Genomic DNA, 23,178 nt, shown 5'->3' on the forward strand with positions numbered 1-23,178 from the left:
CAAATTTCCCCACAAATCACTATCGCTCAATTCTGCAAGTGATTATAATTTATTATCGCTGTTTTCTAGCTGCTCTAAAACCATTTCTGACATAAAGGGACACTTTTGGTTGCTATGGACAATCTACAGTTTGCAGTCAGAAAGAAAAGTTTTTATTATGTAAAAGTACATGTAGGGCACTGGGCAGACCACTAGGGACAAGGGGTGTGCGTATTTTTTACATACAGTACTGTAATCTATAAGATTACAGTATACTGTATGTAATGTGTTTGTTTACTTTTTTTAATTTGGCGCCGTTCTCCGCCCCCGTGCGTCGTAACGTCGCAGGGAATGGAGATCGGCGGCACACGGGGACACTGTGAATCGAGCGAGGACCCGTTCGCTCACACAGTGGGGAGACATCGCAGGATCCAGGGACAAGGTAAGTAACTTTGTCTGTGGATGCTGCGAAAGGTAAGCCGCACCGCTGCACGCTCTGCACTTCTACCCCGAGCGTGACTCGGGGATACCGATAGTAGCATGAAAAAAACACCCAGAGTCACGCTCGGGGATACCGCTAAGCAGGTTAATGGGCAGACTGAATGTACTCGATCAATCGATCAACTTGGGTACAACCAGCCTGCCGGATTCTCTTACGATTATCACTAGCGGTTGTTATCACTGTCTTCTCCTGGCGAGGATGGATTCTCCCGCCCACTGGGAGCAGATAATAGCTCAGCAGAAAAGATTCCCCAGTCAGCGCTATCTGTGTTGATGGGGGAATCATGGAAATTTCTTTTCTGTAACCCATAGTTGCAGGAATACAATTTGCACGGTGTATGGCCAGCCTAAGCCTGAACTCTGTGCTGTTCTGGCAGCCAAATCTCTTGCTATTGTCTAGAGAGACAGTTCAGTATGAACATGTGGGAGGTGGGATAGAATGGCAAGTTTTGACACTATGCTGAATTATTGGATCACTGCCAAGTAGAAAGGCCGAGAATGAGCCATAGCGGCAGGGTTTTGGTAGATGTTGCAGGAAGAGACAGGGTCACTTTTTAAGTAATATGAAAGTGTGGATCTTGCCAAATTGCATAGGCTGTCTGCTATGGAAAATCCATTTTACGCCATCTATAGTTCTCTAGTTGTTTTGACATGTTATTGACAAATATTTCATTAGATAACGAGCAGAAAATTTCATAGTCCTAAACCGAGAGCGGAGACAATTGACTGTGAAAATTGAAAATCCTTTTTCATTTCTTCTTTGAAACAGGAAGGAAAAAAAGAGAGCTGAACATAATTTTTGTGACTCTGTGGGCAGTGATAAAAATATCAGACTTTTGTCATCACAGAGGTTGTCATGAGAACAATCCAAAGACAAATAAGTATGACCTACTTGCATTACTTTAGCATATTATTTTTATATCAAATCTATATATAAATCAATTTCTTACCTTGTTCTATTTTTTTTTGTAATAAAATCTAGCTTTTTATAAATGTCACAGTCACATCACAGTTCTTAACCACACCTTTGACAGGATCTATTCTTTCAATATAAAGCTGGGGCACATACAGTTTCTGTGCCAATTTTCTTCTGGATTCATTAAAGTGGAACTCTAACTAAAACAATTTTATTTTTGCAAAAAAGTAGTGAACAATAAAAACGTTTGTCAGGTTTCTTTGCAACGGAGATTTCTCATTACTTCCTGTGTGAGCCCTAAAACAAGAAGTGAGGGGAAATCTTCCAAAGGAAAATATAGAAAGGATTTGCAAGCTTCCCCCCTTCTATCCAAAACACGGTTCCATGTTAACAGTTTGCTTGCCAGGGCCTGAAAAACTCCTGCCCAGCAACCTCAATGTGAAAGCCGGAGGTCTTTCACACAGATGCGATGCGCTGGCACAAGATAAAAAAAATCTCCTGCAAGCAGCATCTTTGGAGCGGTGAGAGGAGCGGTATGTATACCGCTCCTTCCCATTTAAAACAATGGGAAACCGCGGCAATATCTACCACAATGCGCCTCTGCATAGGCGCATTGCGGGCGGTATTAACCCTTTATCGGCCGCTAGCGGGGGTTAATACCACACCGCTAGCGGCCGAATCCCGCGGCAAATCCGACGGTATAGCGCCCCAGTGTGAAAGGGGCCTTATAGAAAAATAACAGTGGATTTTCCAGAAATGCAATCATCTTAAAAATTCTGTTTTGGGATTGTGTGGTGTCAGCCCTGCTCAGTTGTCTTTTGCTAAACTACTAGGATAGCCATACATGTTTACATTTCTCTCAGCCAAAGGTGATGACACCTAATGTAGAGGCTGTTTTAAATATCAAACTTGGAGAAACAGAGAGTAAAGCTGCTGTCTACATAATGATGATAATAATATCAAGGGGGTATCAAGGGGGTCGTCATAGGTGTTAAGCCCCAGGAACTGAAATCTTCTAAATAGTCTCCCTGTTAGATATTAGAAACTATTGGGTAGCTTGATACTTTAGAATCCTTACTTCGTTTTTTGTGGACTGGCCCTTGAAATGTCTAACATTGTTGCCAGTTGATAAATTGCATACAGAACGTATGTATTACCATGATTTCCAACACAACCTATATATTGTGGAAAGAACGTATAAAAGTAATTTGTATTAGGTAAAAAAAAAAAAAAAAAAAGTTTTATAGCCCCTTTTACATCTAATTCACTAAAGAACTGATGTAAACAACATTCAGTATAGGAAGGAAAAACACTTTCCTGAAGAGCCAGAGAGGGAAATCTTCACAAATTGCCAGTCTACCAGAAGAATCTAATCTTATCTGCGCCAGGCAACCTAGGCTTTGTTCAGATTGCTGCTTTGATCCCAAACTCTTTATCTGCAGACGTGCTTGGAAATTTATTAGCAGGTTTCTGCTGTAAATGTCAAAGTGCTGATGGGCACAGATTGCAGAGAACTGATTGCCTTGCTTCTCACAGATTATAGGAATCAGGTCTCCAAAATTTGGATGGCAGCACATTATGCGCTGTCCAAAAGCAGATGGAAGCTGCAGATTTAGGTATAGAAAGAAGCCTTTTGTGGGGTGTAACAGGTTATAGGGACACTTCAGAATAATTTTATTTTTTCAAAATCAAAATAAATTCTAAAACGAGTATAGCTATGCAGTCATGTAATGCTAAGATAACAAAATAAAGGGGTTGTTAAGGTTTGTTTTTTATTTTCTAAATAGGTTCCTTTAAAGGGGTTGTAAAGGTACTAATTTTTTCCCCTAAATAGCTTCCTTTACCTTAGTGCAGTCCTCCTTCACTTACCTCATCCTTCCATTTTGCTTTTAAATGCGGCAGAACAGCTTTTAAGTGCGGCAGAACAGCCGTCCGTGTGAAAGGGGCCTTACTCTTCGGGCCCCAGCTACTACTGGGTGGGGTGTGGAGGAAGATCACTCCACCAGGGAAGGTAAGGAGATAAACAGGCAAGTGGCTGGCTGGGACTTGAGCCAAGGCAGAAGAACATGTGAGTGGAGCTGAATTGGCATGCACCCGAAACTAAATAAATATTCCCTCCGCTCCAACCAGCACATGATCATCAGAAAGGAGCACAGATAATGGAAAAAATACACCCCCCTATGCTGTGTAATTCAGAATTTTTTTATTCTGCACTGACTGTCTTTGAAATTGCCAAAGTCCCTGTTCAAATCAAATCCGGAGACAAAACCAGGAACAGACTTGGTCCGGGGACAGTGTCCTCAATCTGCGGGCTGTCCCCTGAAACCGGGGGTTGTCTGGTCACCCTACCCTAAGGGATTCCTTTGATTTGCAATGATTACCTCTCACATCCTGTTTTGGCTATGGGACAGGAAGAAAGGGTAAATTTTTCCAATAGGACACCGATGCCCCCCCCCCCCCCCAAAAAAAAAGAAAAAATAACTTGACAGGGGTTACACTCTATCCAAAAAGAAAAAAATAGTTTTTCCTATAGTTCTACTTTAAATTCCAGTTAAATGCAGAAATACTTAATTGGTTGTTAAGGATTATTGGAGATTGGACTTTGCCTCTTTCAATTCAGTTGTAAAACAGACTTCATAATGTCGCTGAATGATTAAATGTTTTTAGTGTAAAAGCTCTTGCCACATTGGGTTTTCAGCTATATACTAGAAATGATATCCAAATCAAATATATTCTAGACTTCACTCTGGCCACAGTACATTAACAATATAAAAACATTTACTTGTATTGTCACATCACATCAAGTGATAACTTACAATAATCACAGCTTTAGTAACAGCATAAAAGGTTTGAAAGAAAGAACATAATCTTGAAAGAATCAAAGCCATATTATTTTTCAGCTATGATATGTGAGCTTAAATAATATATGCTGTATTGCCAAAACAACAAAGTGAATTAGGAAATTATTTTGTTCATCGGTTCAAGTGCCAAAATGTGTAATAGAGCAGCATGCTGCAGACATTTTGGCACCGAAGCTACATGATCAAATGGTTTAATTTTGTACCAGAGCCAAGTAAACAAATTCATAAACGTTCTCCTTCCTAATTCCCTCTCGGCAACCCTACAGGAGCTCGTCGTGGTCAGGGCAGAAGTGATCAGCAAGATATCAAGGAGTCATGTAACATTCAGGTGACCTGATCCAAAGCTGCAGAAGAACTGCCCCAGACCACTGCCATGTGTCTTGCCGTGAAAAGTCCATAACCCTGCTTTGTAATCTTGCTAACCAGTTCAGGTCCGACAGCAGTTAATCAATTCACGTTATCGTAATAAGACAGCAGCCAGGTGTGAGAAATAATATTCAGCTAGTAATGTTATATTTCACGGCTTTGGATAATGAGCAAGCTCATCGACTGAGGTGTCCCAGACACCAAAAATATTCACATAATGTGTTGTATCTGTGAAATACCATCAGTGTCTATCACATAAATGCTATACTAAAAGCTGTTTTTATTGAAAAATACAAACAAAGCAGGGGGACAATAAATTATTAAATATGCACTGTCACATAGAATAAAATTGTAAAAATAGACCAAAAATAGTAAATCGCAGTTCCGTTTAAAAACAAAGCAAAATGTAATGAAGAATAAAATGATCCACCATGGTTATAATCAAAATGTGTCAACTAATAAGGACAGAGGGATCCCTAGGTTAACCTGAGTCACAGGAGGACAGGATAGGTACAGTAAGACCCCTTTCACACTGGGTCGTTTTGCAGGTGCTATTGCGCTAAAAATAGCGCCTGCAAACCGACCTGAAACAGCCGCTGCTGTGTCTCCAGTGTGAAAGACCAGAGGGCTTTCACACTGTAGCGGTGCATTAGCAGGACGGTAAAACAAGTCCTGCTAGCCGCATCTTTGGAGCGGTGAAGGAGCAGTGTGTATACATCTCTTGTAATAGAAAAAAGCATGACAGGTCCTCTTAAATATGAGATCTGGGGTCAAAAAGACCTCAGACCTCATATTTAGACTTAAATGCAAAAAAAAAAAAAATTGTCATTTGAAAAAATGACAAGAAAATATTGCTTTAAGAAGCATGGGAGGAAGTGACGGTTTGACGTCGCTTCCGCCCTGCTATGCTATGGGGACAGGTGGGGGCCATCTTGCCCTCACTCGCATCCACAGCAAGCAGGAGAGAGAACACGATCGCCTCCGCCGCTGCCGACGGCTCTGGTAGCCAGCGGAGGGCGCGGAAGGGGGGGCCCTCTTCTGCCGCCGAATCTGCCACGGAGACCACTGTTATCGTTTACAGGACCGCTCAAAGAAAAGATGGATATCCCAGTTGTGGCAGCAGCTGCTGCCGTTACCGAGATATCCATCTTTAAAAACAGGACACATATATACATGAGCGGGTCCTAAAGTGGTTAAAGCGGAGTTCCGCTGCAGCTGCTGACTTTTAAAACAAGGACACTTACCTGTCCAGGGCACCCGCGATGTCGGCACCCAAAGCCAATCTATTCCTCAGCTCTCGGATGCTACCGCCACCATTCTTCTGGGACATGTGTGTCTCCCAAAAGACAACGGGGGGGAAGGAGAAGGCGCCGGAAGTGGCGTAGATACCCGCGGGTGGCTCGGATATCTATGCCCGGATGTGGGAGCAAAATACCTGTATTAGACAGGTATCTGCTCCCCCCTCCCCCTGAAAGGTGCCAAATGTGACACCGGAGGGGGGGGGGGATTACGAAAAACGGAAGTTCCATTTTTGGGTGGAATTCCGCTTTAACTCCTTTAGTAAATCAGGCTACCTACCAACATGTCTTTGGAGTGTGAAAGGAAACCAGATCACCCGGAGGAAACCCACGCAAGTACAGGGAGAACATACAAACGCCAAGCAGGTCGTGTCGTGGTTGGGATTTGAACCAGAGACCCTAATGCCCTTTGGTATCCCATGACCACGTCCCCTTCGAGACGAAACATAGGGAGGCGACGTTCTGACATCACCGCGCATTGTGATCTGACCTGGAAGAAACTGGCTGTTTGTTTGAGAGCTGGCCGGCTTATTTTACTGGATGCCTTTTATTCATTGACCTGATGTAAGTGCAACTCCTTTTATTACTTATTAAACGTGAGGATTTTACACTATGTGAGTCCCTTCCTCCTTCACATATACAGTACATCCCGTTTTGGCATATCGATTGAGACCATCCACCATTCTGACCATCTCGAGCTGGATAATCCCTCCTAGGATATCATCGCTTTATGCTGTATCTGATCTCCTATAATTTAGAGATCATTCAAATTTGGTAAGAGGCCGTGTGTGACTCTGGTGGAAGTGCCTTTATCATCACCTTTTTCCTTGGATGTTTCCTTGACCTTTTCACTTGGGAGACTATTTATTATGAACTTTCCTTCCTATATGGTGGACTTTATGTTGGATGACGATTCAATTACTACTGTTCACTGATTTTTACATGTATATTTGCATCAATGTATTTTTATTTTTACTATTGATCAGTACTTTCACTTATAATTTTTATCATTTTTTCAATTTTATTTTGAGGTTAGCTCTTTTCAGCACACAGCGCCATCACGCTTTATTAGCGCAACCTTCTTTCTATTTACCTAATGCCCTATACCCACAAGATATTTAAAGTGGACGTAGACCCTCACATACACCCAGTGAAGTGAATAGCCTCAGATGATACACAGGGATGAAAGAAATCTCCCCACATACATTTTGAATGTATATCTGCTGTCTTCAGCTTTATATACTGTTTAGAAAGTGCACATCATGTGAGAAATTTCTCTTCCTTATTCACCTGTGGGTGTGGATTCTTGCCAAACAATGTGAGACTGCTGATTGGAGGAAAGGCACACACCCCCACCCCATAGGCAGAAAAAGGAATAAACAATGCAGAGCTGTACTGTGAATAGACCAGCTCTCTGCTAATTTTTTTATAGCACCCACCCGACACAAAATTCAGCCTGGTTTTATCACAGTTGATGGAGAACTTGTCAGAAGTTTTAATGCAGATAACAGAAGAAGAGTTTATATCCACTTTAAGTAACTTTAAAAAAATTGTTCAACTGCTCTAAAACCCTAGGTTCTTTTTCTATGTATGCTATAAAAAAATAGCACCTATTCAAATCTAAGCTGGAAAGTTTGTTTCGTTTCATCTGTGGCCACGTGTGACTGTTGACATTTTAATATAGTTAAATACTAGGTAGAGTAACTGCTTTCCATATCCCAGGAAGTGAAATGACAAGGTAGGGTCATTACTATGAGTTTAGACTGGTAGTCTGGTAAGATGATATCCTGGCAAGCAGACAAACCCTGGAATTCATTTTACTGCAGTACAAGCAAAATACTCACAATGGATCTGTTGAATCTACGTCCAGGTCAGGATCCTTTACATGGGGAATGCTGTGGTCAATGACAATCGTTTCTGTATTGGCTAAACAAAAGCCATTGGAGCGCATGATTTCTATTAGGACAAAGAGGAAGGAAACAGAGACAAAATTACATGTTGAAGAATAAAAATAGTTTTCTTTCTATTTCAATAATTAGTCAAAGCAATATGTAATCTATTCTGTATCTGACTGTGGAAATAGTGGCCAGGCACTAATGCAAGATGTTGTCCTATGTGTGAGTAGTATCCATGAACCTGTGGAAGATATGCCCCTTGCCATATGTATATAGGTAACCCTAATAAATAGATTAGCCATAAAAGTGAGGTGTGCCGCCCCAATGGGGCATATAATGTATACATATATATATATATATTGTTTCTCTGAACCATTTTCTATGGACGTTATGTTTAGTTTATTTTCCCATGTTTCTTTTGTCTGATTTATGGCACACTTCCTTTCTATGTAATGCTCCACCCTTCTTCCTGAGTTCTGTACTTCCTGTGTAATGGAGACAGCTAACAGGCCACATGTAACATGGGCACATGTATTCTGCATAGTAAGCTACAGACAATATCATCTTTTGACCACATAAGTACCACAACCTATTCATCTGTTGTATCCTGTCATCTGTTATAACCCGATGTATGGAAAAAAAGCACCTCTGCGAATAGAATCAGTACTTGGTGAGTTCAAGCTATCTGATGAGGATTCCCTCAGTGATTATATCTGCTTATACAGAACAAAGACAAATCTCCTGCGCTCCGGTATTTTTTGGAAAGATGTTTGAAGAAAAGGTGAAACTCAATAGCAACTCAATTAAAAGGTATCTTCCAAAGTCTTGCAGCCCTCCTCTGAATCGTTGGAATTCATAGAACTAAAGGAAACAAAAAAGGAAAAACGGAGGGCGCACCGACCTAGTGTGATACTGATTGGTGGATTTTATTAAAATGGTAAAAACAAATCATAATACTCACAAAAGGAGTGTTAAAAACAGGCCTTGAGTCACAATGCAGCAAAGAACCAACACCATCGGCATAACACGATATTGTTTCGATCCGTGACCGTGGCTAGGGCTGACGCGTTTCAGGGGAGAACCCCTTTCCTCAGAGCTAAAAGGTCTGCAGTGCTTCCTCACCAAGGGACTTGTCTCAATAAATACTAACTTTAGGTAAGTGGTAAAGACACCCCTCCCATAAAGTAGGAGGTGCATGGCCGGAAACCCACCCACATGTCCACCACCTTTTCCTTTTTCCTCCCCTCCATGTCTATATCCAGCCATTCGTAGTATGAATACACAGTCCAGAATGCACTATACCCAGCAATGTATACAGAAATGTACATACAAATAACTACCACAATATGGCATCAATATATATACACACACACACACCACAAAATGAAAGACCTTTTCAATCAGAGCACTCAGCAGATTGCTGCCTCCAGGTACATGGTTACATAAAATCAGTAAAGTGTCAAAGTGTAGTGAAGCATCTCATAATCACCACTTCCAATAAGGGGTAATGGTATGGATGCACACTCTCCCCTTTGGGAACGTGCCATCTAGCAGGGAAGGAGACGCTCCAGCCTGCTGGTTCTACAAGCTGGAGCGCATTGTCACCGTATATGCGCCGCGCGCGGCGTCGATGACGTCACGCGCATGCGCAGTGGAACGCAGACTCGGCTGGAGCGCAAAAGACTTCCTCCACGTTGGGCGTGCGTTCCAGCAGCCACCTCGTCTAAGGAAGGTAGGCACAGCACTGCAAGTGGGGCTCGTGTGGCACATATGAGCAACTACATAGCCCCTTATTGGAAGTGGTGATTATGAGATGCTTCACTACACTTTGGCACTTTACTGATTTTATGTAACCATGTACCTGGAGGCAGCAATCTGCTGAGTGCTCTGATTGAAAAGGTCTTTCATTTTGTGGTGTGTGTGTGTGTATATATATTGATGCCATATTGTGGTAGTTATTTGTATGTACATTTCTGTATACATTGCTGGGTATAGTGCATTCTGGACTGTGTATTCATACTACGAATGGCTGGATATAGACATGGAGGGGAGGAAAAAGGAAAAGGTGGTGGACATGTGGGTGGGTTTCCGGCCATGCACCTCCTACTTTATGGGAGGGGTGTCTTTACCACTTACCTAAAGTTAGTATTTATTGAGACAAGTCCCTTGGTGAGGAAGCACTGCAGACCTTTTAGCTCTGAGGAAAGGGGTTCTCCCCTGAAACGCGTCAGCCCTAGCCACGGTCACGGATCGAAACAATATCGTGTTATGCCGATGGTGTTGGTTCTTTGCTGCATTGTGACTCAAGGCCTGTTTTTAACACTCCTTTTGTGAGTATTATGATTTGTTTTTACTATTTTAATAAAATCCACCAATCAGTATCACACTAGGTCGGTGCGCCCTCCGTTTTTCCTTTTTTGTTTCCTTTATATCTGCTTATACAGGCCAGGCATCAAGGTCTCACAAGGGATAAATCGCTTCACAACAATCGGAGTCAGAATAAGAGGTATTTTTAAATAAGGGAACTATCATGTTTTTTGCATGAAAAACAGGTCCTCTGATTTAAACCCTGCAACCTGTTTATTTGGTGGGTAAATATTTTTTTTTTGGGGGGAGCGGGAACCTAGTTTTGACAGGGTACCTGCCCCCAAATTCTGCTCGAATTTCCTATACGATCTGAGCGGAAGTTCTCTCCCCCTTTCTCCCTGCAATCTTCTGGGACACATAACAGGTTCCAGAAGATTTTCAGACCATTCAGCAGGCGCAGCACGACTCGCACATGTGAAGCCACAAGCCGTCACAGCCAGGTACCCACAGGTAAAATTCCAGCGCTGAGGAGAAGAGACGGAGAGAAACAATGGTTCAGGTGACCACATCGCTGGATCCTGGGATAGATGAGTGTGTGTTTATTTAAAGTTAGCAGCTACACTTTGTGTAGTTGTTGACTTTTAATAAACACAAAAACAACTAGAGCTCCACTTTAAGGCTGGGTTCACACTGATGCCAGATGCGGCTCGCAGCATCTGGCATCAGTGTCAGCAGAAATGTCAGCAGAAATTTAATATTTTTATATCAACATAAGTTTTAAAGGAAAGAAGTACAGTCAGGTGCATAAATATTGGGACATCGACACAATTCTAATCTTTTTGGCTCTATACACCACCACAATTGATTTAAAATGAAACAAGATGTGCTTTAACTGCAGACTTTCAGCTTTAATTTGAGATTATTTACATCCAAATCAGGTGAACGGTGTAGGAATTACAACAGTTTGTATATGTGTCTCCCACTTTTTAAGGGGCCAAAAGTAAAGGGACACTTGGCTGCTCAGCTGTTCCATGGCCAGGTGTGTGTTATTCTCTCATTATCCCATTTACAAGGAGCAGATAACATGTCCAGAGTTAATTTCAAGTGTGCTATTTGCATTTGGAATCTGTTGCTGTCAACTCTCAATATGAGATCCAAAGAGCCGTCACTATCAGTGAAGCAAGCCATCATTGGGCTGAAAAAAAACAAAACAAACCCATCCGAGAAATAGCAAAAACATTAGGTGTGGCCAAATCAACTGTTTGGAACATCCTTAAAAAGAAAGAACGCATCGGTGAGCTCAGCAACACCAAAAGACCACGGAAAACAACTGTGGTGGAAGACTGAAGAATTGTTTCCCTGGTGAAGAAAACACCCTTCACAGCAGTTGGCCAGATCAAGAACACTCTCCAGGAGGTAGGTGTATATGTGTCAAAGTCAACAATCAAGAGAAGACTTCACCAGAGTGAATACAGAGGGTTCACCACAAGATATAAACTATTGGTGAGCCTCAAAAACAGGAAGGCTAAATTAGAGTTTGCCAAACAACATCTAAAAAAGCCTTCACAGTTCTGGAACAACATCCTATGGACAGATGAGACCAAGATCAACTTGTACCAGAGTGATGGCAAGAGAAGAGTATGGAGAAGGAAAGGAACTGCTCATGATCCAAAGCATACCACCTTATCAGTGAACAGTGGCGGCTGGTGAAGTTTTAGGATGGGGGGGCGCAATACCCCGCCCTTCCACATTTGGTCCCTCCCACTTCTCATAAGCCACACCCCTTATAGAATCCACCACTCCGTCCCCTGTATTCCACTTGCTTCCACTCAATGTCAGGAGTATACAGCTCAACGTCACAGCACAGAGTATATAGCCCCAGCATCACAAATCATGGTATATAGCGCAGCCTTACAGATCGGTGCAAACAAACTAAAATATGACACTGTTAGTAATGAAGGACTCGAAATGGGCAGGAGATTACCAGAGACTGCGGACATACTGCACAAGATTACCAGAGACTGCGGACATACTGCAGGAGATTATCAGAAACTGCGGACATACTGCACAGGATTACCAGAGACTGCGGACATACTGCACAAGATTACCAGAGACTGCGGACATACTGCAGAAGATTACCAGAGACTGCGGACATACTGCAGGAGATTACCAGAGACTGCGGACATACTGCACAGGATTACCAGAGACTGCGGACATACTGCAGAAGATTACCAGAGACTGCAGACATACTGCAGGAGATTACCAGAGACTGCGGACATACTGCAGAAGATTACCAGAGACTGCGGACATACTGCAGGAGATTACCAGAGACTGCAGACATACTGCAGGAGATTACCAGAGACTGCGGACATACTACACAAGATTACCAGAGACTGCGGACATACTACACAAGATTACCAGAGACTGCAGACATACTACACAAGATTACCAGAGACTGCGGACATACTACACAAGATTACCAGAGACTGCGGACATACTGCAGGAGATTACCAGAGACTGCGGACATACTGCAGGAGATTACCAGAGACTGCGGACATACTGCACAAGATTACCAGAGACTGCAGGAATTACTTGTCCTGCGACTTGGGACTTAAATGTTGCATGACAAGTCATACCCCATGATTTCCAATGAGAACCGTTCATATCTGTGCGACTTCAAAGTAGTCCCTGCATTACTTTGGTCCCACATTGATGCAACTTGAGGTCCATAGACCTCCAGAATACACAGGCATTGCTTTAAGTCACATCAAAATTGCAGTAGAATTGTGCAACTTTCAGACTGCATTAGCCTGAAAGTCGCAAGATTCTGCCACAATTTTTTGGTGCGATTTTGCAGCGACTTGAAGCAATGCCTATGTATTCTGGAGGTCTATGGACCTCAAGTCACATCAAGGTGGGACAAAAGTAATGCAGGGACTACTTCAAAGTTGCACACATATGAACAGTTCTCATTGGAAATCATCGGGTCCAACTTATCCTGCAACTTTCCAGTCCCAAGTCGCAGGACAATTTGCAAGCGGGGGGTGGTGTGGTGTTGACGGCAGATATTTTCCCTGCACATTAAGTATAAAAAAAGTTTTTTTTTTAATAACTGGGGGGGTGGTCTGGTGGGGTAGTGTTACCGGCCACTATTTGTGCTGTAATTAATTTTTACATAGAAAATAAGTGTTGTTAATAAATGGGTAAATTAATTATAAAAAAAGTTTTTTTTAATAACCGGGGAGGGGGGGGGGGGCGGTTATTGAAAAAAAAGTTTTTTATAATTCATTTACCCATTTATTAACAACACTTATTTTCTATGTTAAAAATTAATTACAGCACAAATAGCGGCCGGTAACACTACCCCACCAGACCACCCCCCCAGTTATTAAAAAAATGCTGTCAACGACGCTTAGTAAAGGCAGCTGGTGTTGTTGTGTGGTGGGGTGTTGTTCCATACGGACATCATGGCAAGCAGGCAGGCATAGCACAGCTTACCTGTTCCTCGGTCGGGCGCACTGAGCTCCAGCAGTCCCGACGTCACTTCCTGTTTTTCAAGTGACGTCGGAACGAGCACAGAGACGAGCGGGTGCACATTGAAAGTGTGTGCACCCGCTCGGCGATAACAATGCTGTCCATTGCGCCGGAAGCAAGTGGCGCGATGGAGAACGCCACAAAAGCATTTTTTGGCTTTCAATGTAGCGCCGCGTCTGCAATCCCGTGATTGCACAGACGTGGCGCTACTCTTTCTGTAGCGCTGTCCATCGCGCCGGAAGTTAGTGGCGCGATGGAGAACGCCACAAAAGCATTTTTTGGCTTCCAATGTAGCGCCGCGTCTGCAATCCCGTGATTGCACAGACGTGGCGCTACTCTTTCTGCACTGTGCCCGGCGCGCGGACACAGTGCACATATAAGGCCCTTTTTTGGATTTTTTTTTTTTTAAAGGGACAGGTTTAAAAAAAAAAATGTTATTGACTGGGGGGCGGCGCCCGGGCGCCCCCTATGGACGGGCCGCCACTGTCAGTGAAGCATGGTGGAGGTAGTGTCATGGCGTGGGCATGTATGGCTGCCAATGGAACTGGTTCTCTTGTATTTATTGATGATGTGACTGCTGACAAAAGCAGCAGGATGAATTCGGAAGTGTTTCGGCAATATTATCTGCTCATATTTAGCCAAATGCTTCAGAACTCATTGGACGGCGCTTCACAGTGCAGATGGACAATGACCCGAAGCATACTGCGAAAGTAACCAAAGAGTCTTTTAAGGGAAAGAAGTGGAATGTTATGCAATGGCCAAGTCAATCACCTGACCTGAATCCGCTTGAGCATGCATTTCACTTGCTGAAGACAAAACTGAAGGTAAAATGCCCCAAGAACAAGCAGGAACTGAAGACAGTTGCAGTAGAGGCCTGACAGAGCTTCACCAGGGATGAAACCCAGCGTCTGGTGATGTCTATGCATTCCAGACTTCAGACTCTAATTGACTGCAAAGGATTTGCAACCAAGTATTAAAAAGTGAACGTTTGATATATGATTGTTAATCTGTCCCATTACTTTTGGTCCCTTAAAAAGTGGGAGGCACATATACAAACTGTTGTAATTCCTACACCATTCACCTCATTTGGATGTACCCTCAAATTAAAGCTGAAAGTCTGCTGTTAAAGCACATCTTGTTTGTTTCATTCCATTGTGGTGGTGTATAGAGCCAAAAAAGATTAGAATTGATTTGATGTCCCAATATTTATGGACCTAACTGTATAAGCAGGAACCGTGGAGTGAAGTTCCCACTGCTTTAAAACCTGAACTAAATTTTATGCAGCAGAGTTTGGGATGTATTTGTATTTTTTTATTTGACTTACTAATGCAGCGTGCACCTGCCTATAACCCTTAAATGCCAATGACAATTTATAGCTGTTGCAGGGGGAAGGCAGCTAGCATTGCCTGGCGTATTTATTTCAGAGTCATCACCATGAATTCTGTTACATTGCAAACTATAAAATCTGCCCTGGTGAAGCTCTTAATATAATAAATGCTGGAACATTATTTATAACCAGGTTAAACCAGCAACAACTAATAATTACAGTGAAACATCATTCTTGTAATAACCTGTCATGCCACCTAGTGGCAGAAAAATGTAATGAAGAATTTATCCATACTTCGAATCCCTTCAAAATAAAAATATTTTAACCGCTTCCCGTTCAGCGCAGGACAATGTACGTCGGCACAATGGCACAGGTGGGCAAAAGGGCGTACCTTTTCTTAGTGGGGGAATCGATCTACTGATCCCCGCTGAGCAGGCAGATGACAGGTCCGTCTCCGCTCACTGTGCAGAGATGGACCTGTCAAAGCCCCGCTCTTCTCTATGGGGGATTGGATGAAAACAGACCACCTGTCCATTTTCATCCTATTCACCAGACGGATGGAAAATATGGTGTAACGTGTCCCAGATGATTGCCGAGAGGGAGGGGGGAGAGGTGAACTTTCTTCTGGCGCTGCGGTGCCCAGGGAGGAAGTGGAAGCTGAAACCCTCTAAAAAGAGGGTTTGCGCTCCCCCCTCAAAAAAATGACATGACAAATGTGACATGTCAGGGGTCACCTTCCCTTAAAGCGGGGGTTCACCCAAAAAAAAAATACGGTTTGTACGGCAATTAAATAAAACATTTTTTTGGGCGAAACCCCCGCTTTAAAGCGGAAGTTCCATTTTTGGGTGGAACTCCGCTTTACAAAGTACTTTGAGTCACTGACTTATCTTAAAGAGTAGCTCCACATTCCTCTCTGGGTCATCTATGTACAATGCAGGGATTTTAACAAACTTTGTTGCAGATTCCTACATTTTGTTATTGTGAAGGAATAATTGTTTCTTTGCCTGTGTCCATGAACCTGTCTTGAAGTACTTTTATAATCATCAATCAGCTGCTGTACCCGCAGGGCTCTAATTAGAAAGTTGGCAGGGTGTGCATCCCTTTAGATGTAATTTCCCCTCGGGAGTATCGGACTATAAATTACCTTTTTGTTGCAGGGGATGCTCAAAATCTTATTTGTATCTTAGTGCAGACTTCTGGGGAAATCAGTAAGCCAATCACACAAGCAGGAATGTGGAGTTACCCTTTAAACTTTTGGATCTGCAAACTTGCTTTGGGTCAGTAAAAGAACTGATGCCAGGTTTTGTGCAAGATTAAGCACATGCTAAAGCCACTAAAAGCAAGTGTAAACTTGCTAACAGCTTGTTTAACCACTTCAATACACACATATATTTATATGACGTCCACAAGGTGGCTCTGCCATCCTGGGTGGACGTCATATGATGTGCTCGGGCCTCCTGGCCACTAGGGGCGTGCGCGATGTCCGCCAGGTACCCGCGATCGGCAGTTACAGAGCCAGGGACGTGGATCTCTGTGTGTAAACAGAGATCCACGTCCTGTCAGGGAGAAGAGACTGATGGTGTGTCCCTTGTACATAAGGACACCGATCGGTCACCTCCCCCAGTCAGTCCCCTCCCCCCACAGTTAGAATTACTCCCTAGGAAACAAAATTAACCCCTTGATCACCCCCTAGTGTTAACCCCTTCCCTGCCAGTCACATTTATACAGCAATCAGTGCATATTTATAGCACTGTTCGCTGTATAAATGTAAATGGTCCCAAAATAGTGTCAAAAGTGTCCGAACTGTCCGCCGCAAAATCGCAGTCCTGACAAAAATCGCAGATCATTGCTAGTAAAAAAATAACAAAAAAAAACACCATAATTCTATCCCCTATTTTGTAGGCGCTATAACTTTTGCGCAAACCAATCACAATATGCTTATTGCGATTTTTTTTTTTACCAAAAATATGTAGAAGAATACGTATCGCCCTAAACTAAGAAAAAATAAAATAAAATGTATTATGGCAAAAAGTAAAAGTCAGTCTATTTTTGTTTATAGCGCAAAGAAATAAGAAAACCGCAGAGGTGATCAAATATCACCAAAAGAAAGCTCTATTTGTAGGAAAAAAAATAACGTAAATTTTGATTGGAAAACCACGTCGCACAACCGCGCCATTTTCATTCAAAGCGTGACAGTGCCGAAAGCTGAAATTTCACATGGGCAGGAAGGGGGTTTATGTGCCCAGTAAGAAAGTGGTTAAGATGTGTATTTAGCACACCCAGACTGGAGCAGAAGGGTGCTGTAATACAGCAATTCAAGGCTTCACATGCCATGGCATATACAGGTCAGTGTTGCCAACCGTCCATATTTTTATGGACAGTTCGTAAAAACGGGCACTTTATTCCCCCGTTCGTAAATGTCCGTGGTTGCGGAAATGTGCCAGTAAAAATAGCCAAGATCGGTTCGGCTTGGAACTGCGCATGGAGATTGGAGGCAGGGGGTGATGATGGCTGCGGTGGCACCGTAGAGGGCGATGGAGGCAGGGGGCGATGGAGGCAGGGGGAGATTGGAGGCAGAGGGAGATTGGAGGCAGAGGGTGTTAGAAGCAGGGGGTGATTGGAGGCAGGGGTTGTTGGTGGCACCGCAGAGGAGGATGGTGGCACTGCAGAGGGTGGGGGATGGAGACAGGGGTTGCTGGTGGCACTGCAGAGGGGGATGGAGGCAGGGGACCTGGGGGAGATTGGAGGCAGGGGGTGATGGTGGCTGCGGTGGCACCGCAGAGGGGGATGGAGGCAGGGGGCAATGGAGGCAGGGGGAGATTGGAGGCAGAGTGTGTTAGAAGAAGGGGGTGATTGGAGGCAGGGGGTGTTGGTGGCATCGCAGAGGGTGGGGATGGAGACAGGGGTTGTTGATGGCACCACAGAGGGGGATGGAGGCAGGGGGCCTGGGGGAGATTGGAGGCAGAGGGAGATTGGAGGCAGAGGGAAATTGTGGCACTGCAGAGGGGGGTGAAGGCAGGGGGTGTCGGTGGCAGAGGGGGATGAAGGCAGGGGGTGATGTGACTAAATAATTTGCCCTTATTATATCGAAAATAACAAAAATATGTTTTTTTACCTTAATATCTCCCTTAAATCACATTGCTATTTGCCCAACATACTTGTTTGTAGCCTAAATACTGAAATTTGCACCTAAAAATTTAACATAGTAACTTTTGTGAAATGCCAGTAAAAACGTGGCTGCGCCAGTAAATTTCGGGTGTCATGCCAGTAAATTTTAATCTAGTAGGTTGGCGACACTGATACAGGTTTCTTTTGAGATCTTGTAAAAAAGATACATGAACTTGCTAAAACGCTTTGTAATTTCTGCTTTACATAATGCTCTTTAGATTAGCAGCTCCAAGCGGAAGCTTCTGTGTTTCTAGTTAATACAGACGTGCTACTACTATAAAATCTGGAAAACCTGGATAGTCAGGCACTTAAAGGATATGAGAAACACTGCTGTTAGGGAAGAGATGCATAAGAATGAATGCATATATGCCCACAGAACCTCTACATAAATATTTTATCCAGGGATACCACTGAAGTGAATGATTACTGCAGTGTCAGCTAACCAGTACTGCAGTCTGCAATCAGAGTACGCCTTTGGCTTCATCATCGATATACAGAGACCTATGGCTTTATACACCGATACCCCAAACACCAAGGAGTGCTCAGGGGTCATAGCTGCATCCTGCTGGAATGCCAACCCAAGAAAAAACGTCATCTTTCAGGAATGGCCATTAATACAATATTGAGGTTTCTCACCTTTTTTAAAAAATTACTATTTAAAAACACTTGCAATATGATCAATGTTTTAAAAGCAAATTTGTAAAATATTTAATGCAGTATTTCAATAAAAAAAAAAAATCCCATAATAAAAAAGGTTTGAAGGCTATTTTTATTTTGTATGGGGAAAAAAATGACTTCACCTCTAGGTGGCAATATAACATAAGAGATCCAATTTCTAACACAAATGTAGACGCTCACTCTAAATAAAGTGTGAAAGGGTCATCTAATTATCCCAGCAAATAAGAACATACTGCTTAAAGCAGAACTAATGAACTACTAATATACTTAGAGAAAACTTTTACTGTTCTGCTTTCCTATATTTTTTTGCTTTGCAATGGCACTTAGTCACACTAAAGTCACACTAAACTCTGGTTTAAAAAGAGAAAATGTTATTTAAGTACAGTGGAACCTTGAATTGTGAGTAACGCGGTTAATGAGCGTTTTTCGAAATACCAGCTTTTATGTTAAAAATCCTGACTCGGTCTGTGGGGTGCAGTACCGCATTTGGCCAGAGGTGCGGGGGCACTGGTGACACTCTGAGCCGTTCAGAGTTGTTTGGAAATACTTGTAAACACTCGTAAATACTCTGTTCTCAAGTGTTTCCGAGCCTTTCTGAGGGTTTCCAACGGCATATCAAACGGTCTCCGAGTGTCTGCGGCGCCCCCGCACCTCTGGCCACAAGCGGTATTGCATGCCATAGAAGTCAATGCAGAATGAATTATCTTTATTTCCATTGACTTCTAATGGGGAAGCTCGCTTTAACCGCTTCAATACAGGGCATTTTCACCCCCTTCCTGCCCAGACCAATTTTTAGTTTTTAGCATTGTCGCTTTGAATGACAATTGCGTGGTCATGCAACGCTGTACCCAAATGAAATCTTTATGGTTTTTTCCCCCACAAATAGAGCTTTTGTTTGGTGGTATTTGATCACCTCTGCGGTTTTTATTTTTTGCGCTATAAACAAAAGAAGAGCAACAATTTTGAAAAAAAAACACTATTTTTTACTTTTTGATTTTTAATAAATGTCACAATTAAAAAAAAAAAAAATTATATATATATATATATATATATATATATATATATATATATATATATATATATTTTCCTCAGTTTATACCGATATGTATTCTTCTACATATTTTTGGTAAAAAAAAAAATCACATTATCCTTTTTTATTGATTGGTTTGCGCAAAAGTTATAGCATCTACAAAATAGGGGATAGATTTATGGCATTTTTATTTATTTTACTAGTAATGGCGGCGATCTGCAATATTTATTGTGACCGTGACATTGCGACGGACAGATCGGACACTTTTGACACGTTTTTGGGACCATTCACATTTATACAGCGATTAGTGCTATAAAACTGCACTGATTATTATTATTATATTATACAGGATTTATATAGCGCCAACAGTTTATGCATACATACACATACTAGGGCCAATCAGGGTTGCCAACTTTCAGTAAATTTACGAACAGTTTGTAAAATCTGTACTTTTTGCATCTATCCTTGAATGTCCATTATGGACACGTAGACTGCATGTCCGTAACTGACATTTAGGCCCCATACACACGAGAGGATTTATCCGCAGATACGGTCCAGCGGACCGTATCCGCGGATAAATCCTCTCGAGGATTTCAGAGGATTTCTATGCGATGGCGTGTACACACCATCGCATTGAAATCCGCGCTGAAATCCTCTGCCGATGACGTGTCGCGCCGTCGCCGCTATTATGACGCGGCGACGGGCGCGACGCTGTCATATAAGGAATTCCACGCATGCGTCAAATCATTACGACGCGTGCGGGGAATCCCTTTAGACGGATGGATCCGGTAAGTCTGTACAGACGAGCGGATCCATCCGTTGGAATGGATTCCAGCAGATGGATTTGTTGAGCATGTCAGCAAATATCCATCTGCTGGAAATCCATCCCAGGGGAGATTTATCCGCGGATAAATATCCGTTGGCGTGTACACACCATAGGATCTATCCGCAGAAACCCATTTGATGGGATTTATCTGCGGATAGATTCTATGGTGTGTATGGGGCCTCATGGACAGATGCAACAATAATGGATTTTACAAACTGTTCGTAAATTTATTGAAAGTTGGCAACCCTGGGGCCAATTTAGACAGGAGCCAATTAACCTACCAGCCTTGGAGTGTGGGAGAAAACAGGGAGACCATGCAAACTCCAGGCAGGTAGTTATTGTTATTTTTATAGTCATGCTGGAATCTTACAGGATGGTAATGATGATTTTGACAATCTGGCAGACGGAGTGTAGGGATGTACTGGGAAATCCAGTAAGGGCAGGGTCGTCTTTAATGTGGGTCAAAAAGGGGTCGCTGCCCTGGGCCCAGTCATTGTTGCGGGGCCCAAATCAGCTGCCCACATCTAGTTTTCCCAGCCAGGGGCAGACTGACCATTCAAGTACTTGGACACTGCCTGAGGGCCCAGGGTCAATGAGTGGCTTCATGTCCTCCCTTCCCCCAGCTCCTCCCCCTCTTCCCTACTCCACGGATCTCCTGTCATGTGAAGAGCCCAGATAATGCCTGCTGCAGCTGAGCAGCTCCCTGATCTCCTCTCCAGCAATGATGATCTGTAATGGAGGACCTGCCTGAGCTAGCGCCTGACGATCTTCGTCTGCCAGAGCCTCAAGGTACTGCATGATGGTCCTTATCTGCTCGACACTGACAGCACCCTTTGAAATCAAGATGAGGGATGGACAGCGTGTTTAGTGTTTAGTCCGGGCTCGTGTTTCCATGACATTTGTCTCCCCCCCTTTTTTTTTTCCTTCCCCTCCCCCGTCCTTCCCCCCCTCCCCCCCTTCCCACATTTTTATTTTTATTTTTATTTAATTACATATGACGGGACTCACAGATCCATTAATATGCAGACACAGACAATCTCAATGTTTAATATTTCCATGTTCCATGGGGTATTACACCACAGGGCTTTATACTACGAGTGCATCTGTAGGTCGCATATTCATTTTTGGAACTATTTAGTTTTTGGATTTTCATATCCATTTTCCGTTATACACTATAATCGTCCTTTTTCATATGTTGTCCATTTGTGCTTTTCCACATTTTCACAGGACGGTTCGTCACCGCTCTACACTGCTTTATTGAGCATTTTTTTCTCAATTAATAAATTAACAAAAAAATGAAAAATGTTTTATATATAAAAAAAGATTTTCTCCACTTGAATATACCATAGATATACACTGCATTTTTTACTTACTTCTTTAGAATGCATCACTTTGCATCAATACACACTCACATATCACTGGGTTTCCTAGTTAATAAGAGGATCTATAGTACACCTCCTTTATTATTTTTTGAATCATCATTGGGATGAAGGTCTGCTTAATGGACACACCATTGCAACCATAGATACTTGAGTTTATACACTCATACAGCTTAACCCCCAAGATATTCGCACACTTTTTGGCATATATGGCCAATGTGGCAATCTAGAAATAGCATTTCACCACACGTGTATTCGTGTTTATATTTATTTCATCGCTTTATTCTTCTATATTCACGATCTATTTAACCTGTTGCCACATCTATACTGGCATATATTGTCTTGTTAAGAGGTTTGACAGTATTTATTCTCACTATGTTTATTTTACTCATATATGCTTAGTCTAAATAATATTTATGTGGATCACATCTGTTTTTTTGGCACCTTGGATTTTTGTTCAACAACATTTCACATTTGTTTTTTGTTTTTTTCTTTTTATGTTCCCTTGGATATGTATAGGCAGTCTGTAATCTGATATTGACTTCTGGTGTGCCCAATGATTGCGGACAACCCTCAGCCAATTATTCAATCAGGTCACACACTAGCCTCTGATCTCTATATATACTGAACAGTTTCAATGCATGTTAGCCATGAATAAGCACTGAAGCCAGTGCGAAACGTCGGTATTCTCCTGTTCCTATTGCTGTGATCTGCTGTGTTCTTGCTGTTGATTTGAATAAAGACAACCTGTTTGGTTTGGAGTGCGGCTGTCCATCCCTCATCTTTTTACCAATATTTGCCTTAGTGCATTGCCTGCACCCTTGGAGTCCTATATTTTTGAAACGACCCTACAATAGACCTACCTTGAGCGGTGATCTTCTCTCTCAATTACCCTTTGAAATCACCTACTGACCAAGGATGCCCCAAAAATCTCCACTGCTGGCTGCCCGTGATCTCACATACACAGCCCTGGTGATATGTATGCAATTCCACCGGCAGATGATGCCAACTACTGACTCCCTGTCATCATCATTATCCTCATTATCATCCATCTGTACCTGGCATCTCACCACCCTAACTCCTGTCATCATACTCCTTATAATCATACCCCCT

The 23,178-nt window shown here is 42.7% G+C and overlaps 1 protein-coding gene across 1 annotated transcript in view; it reads right to left on the minus strand.

Moving 5' to 3' along the window:
• PXDC1 (PX domain containing 1) overlaps nt 1–23,178 on the minus strand; it is a 115,789-nt gene that overhangs the window by 7,478 nt on the left and 85,133 nt on the right. Inside the window, exon 4 of the mRNA XM_040353646.1 lies at nt 7,766–7,877. Within this exon, the coding sequence (XP_040209580.1) occupies nt 7,766–7,877 (112 nt within the window). The remainder of the gene's footprint in view (nt 1–7,765; nt 7,878–23,178) is intronic.

The sequence above is a fragment of the Rana temporaria genome, chromosome 5, assembly GCF_905171775.1.
Source record: "Rana temporaria chromosome 5, aRanTem1.1, whole genome shotgun sequence".
Classification (NCBI taxonomy): Eukaryota; Metazoa; Chordata; class Amphibia; order Anura; family Ranidae; genus Rana; species Rana temporaria.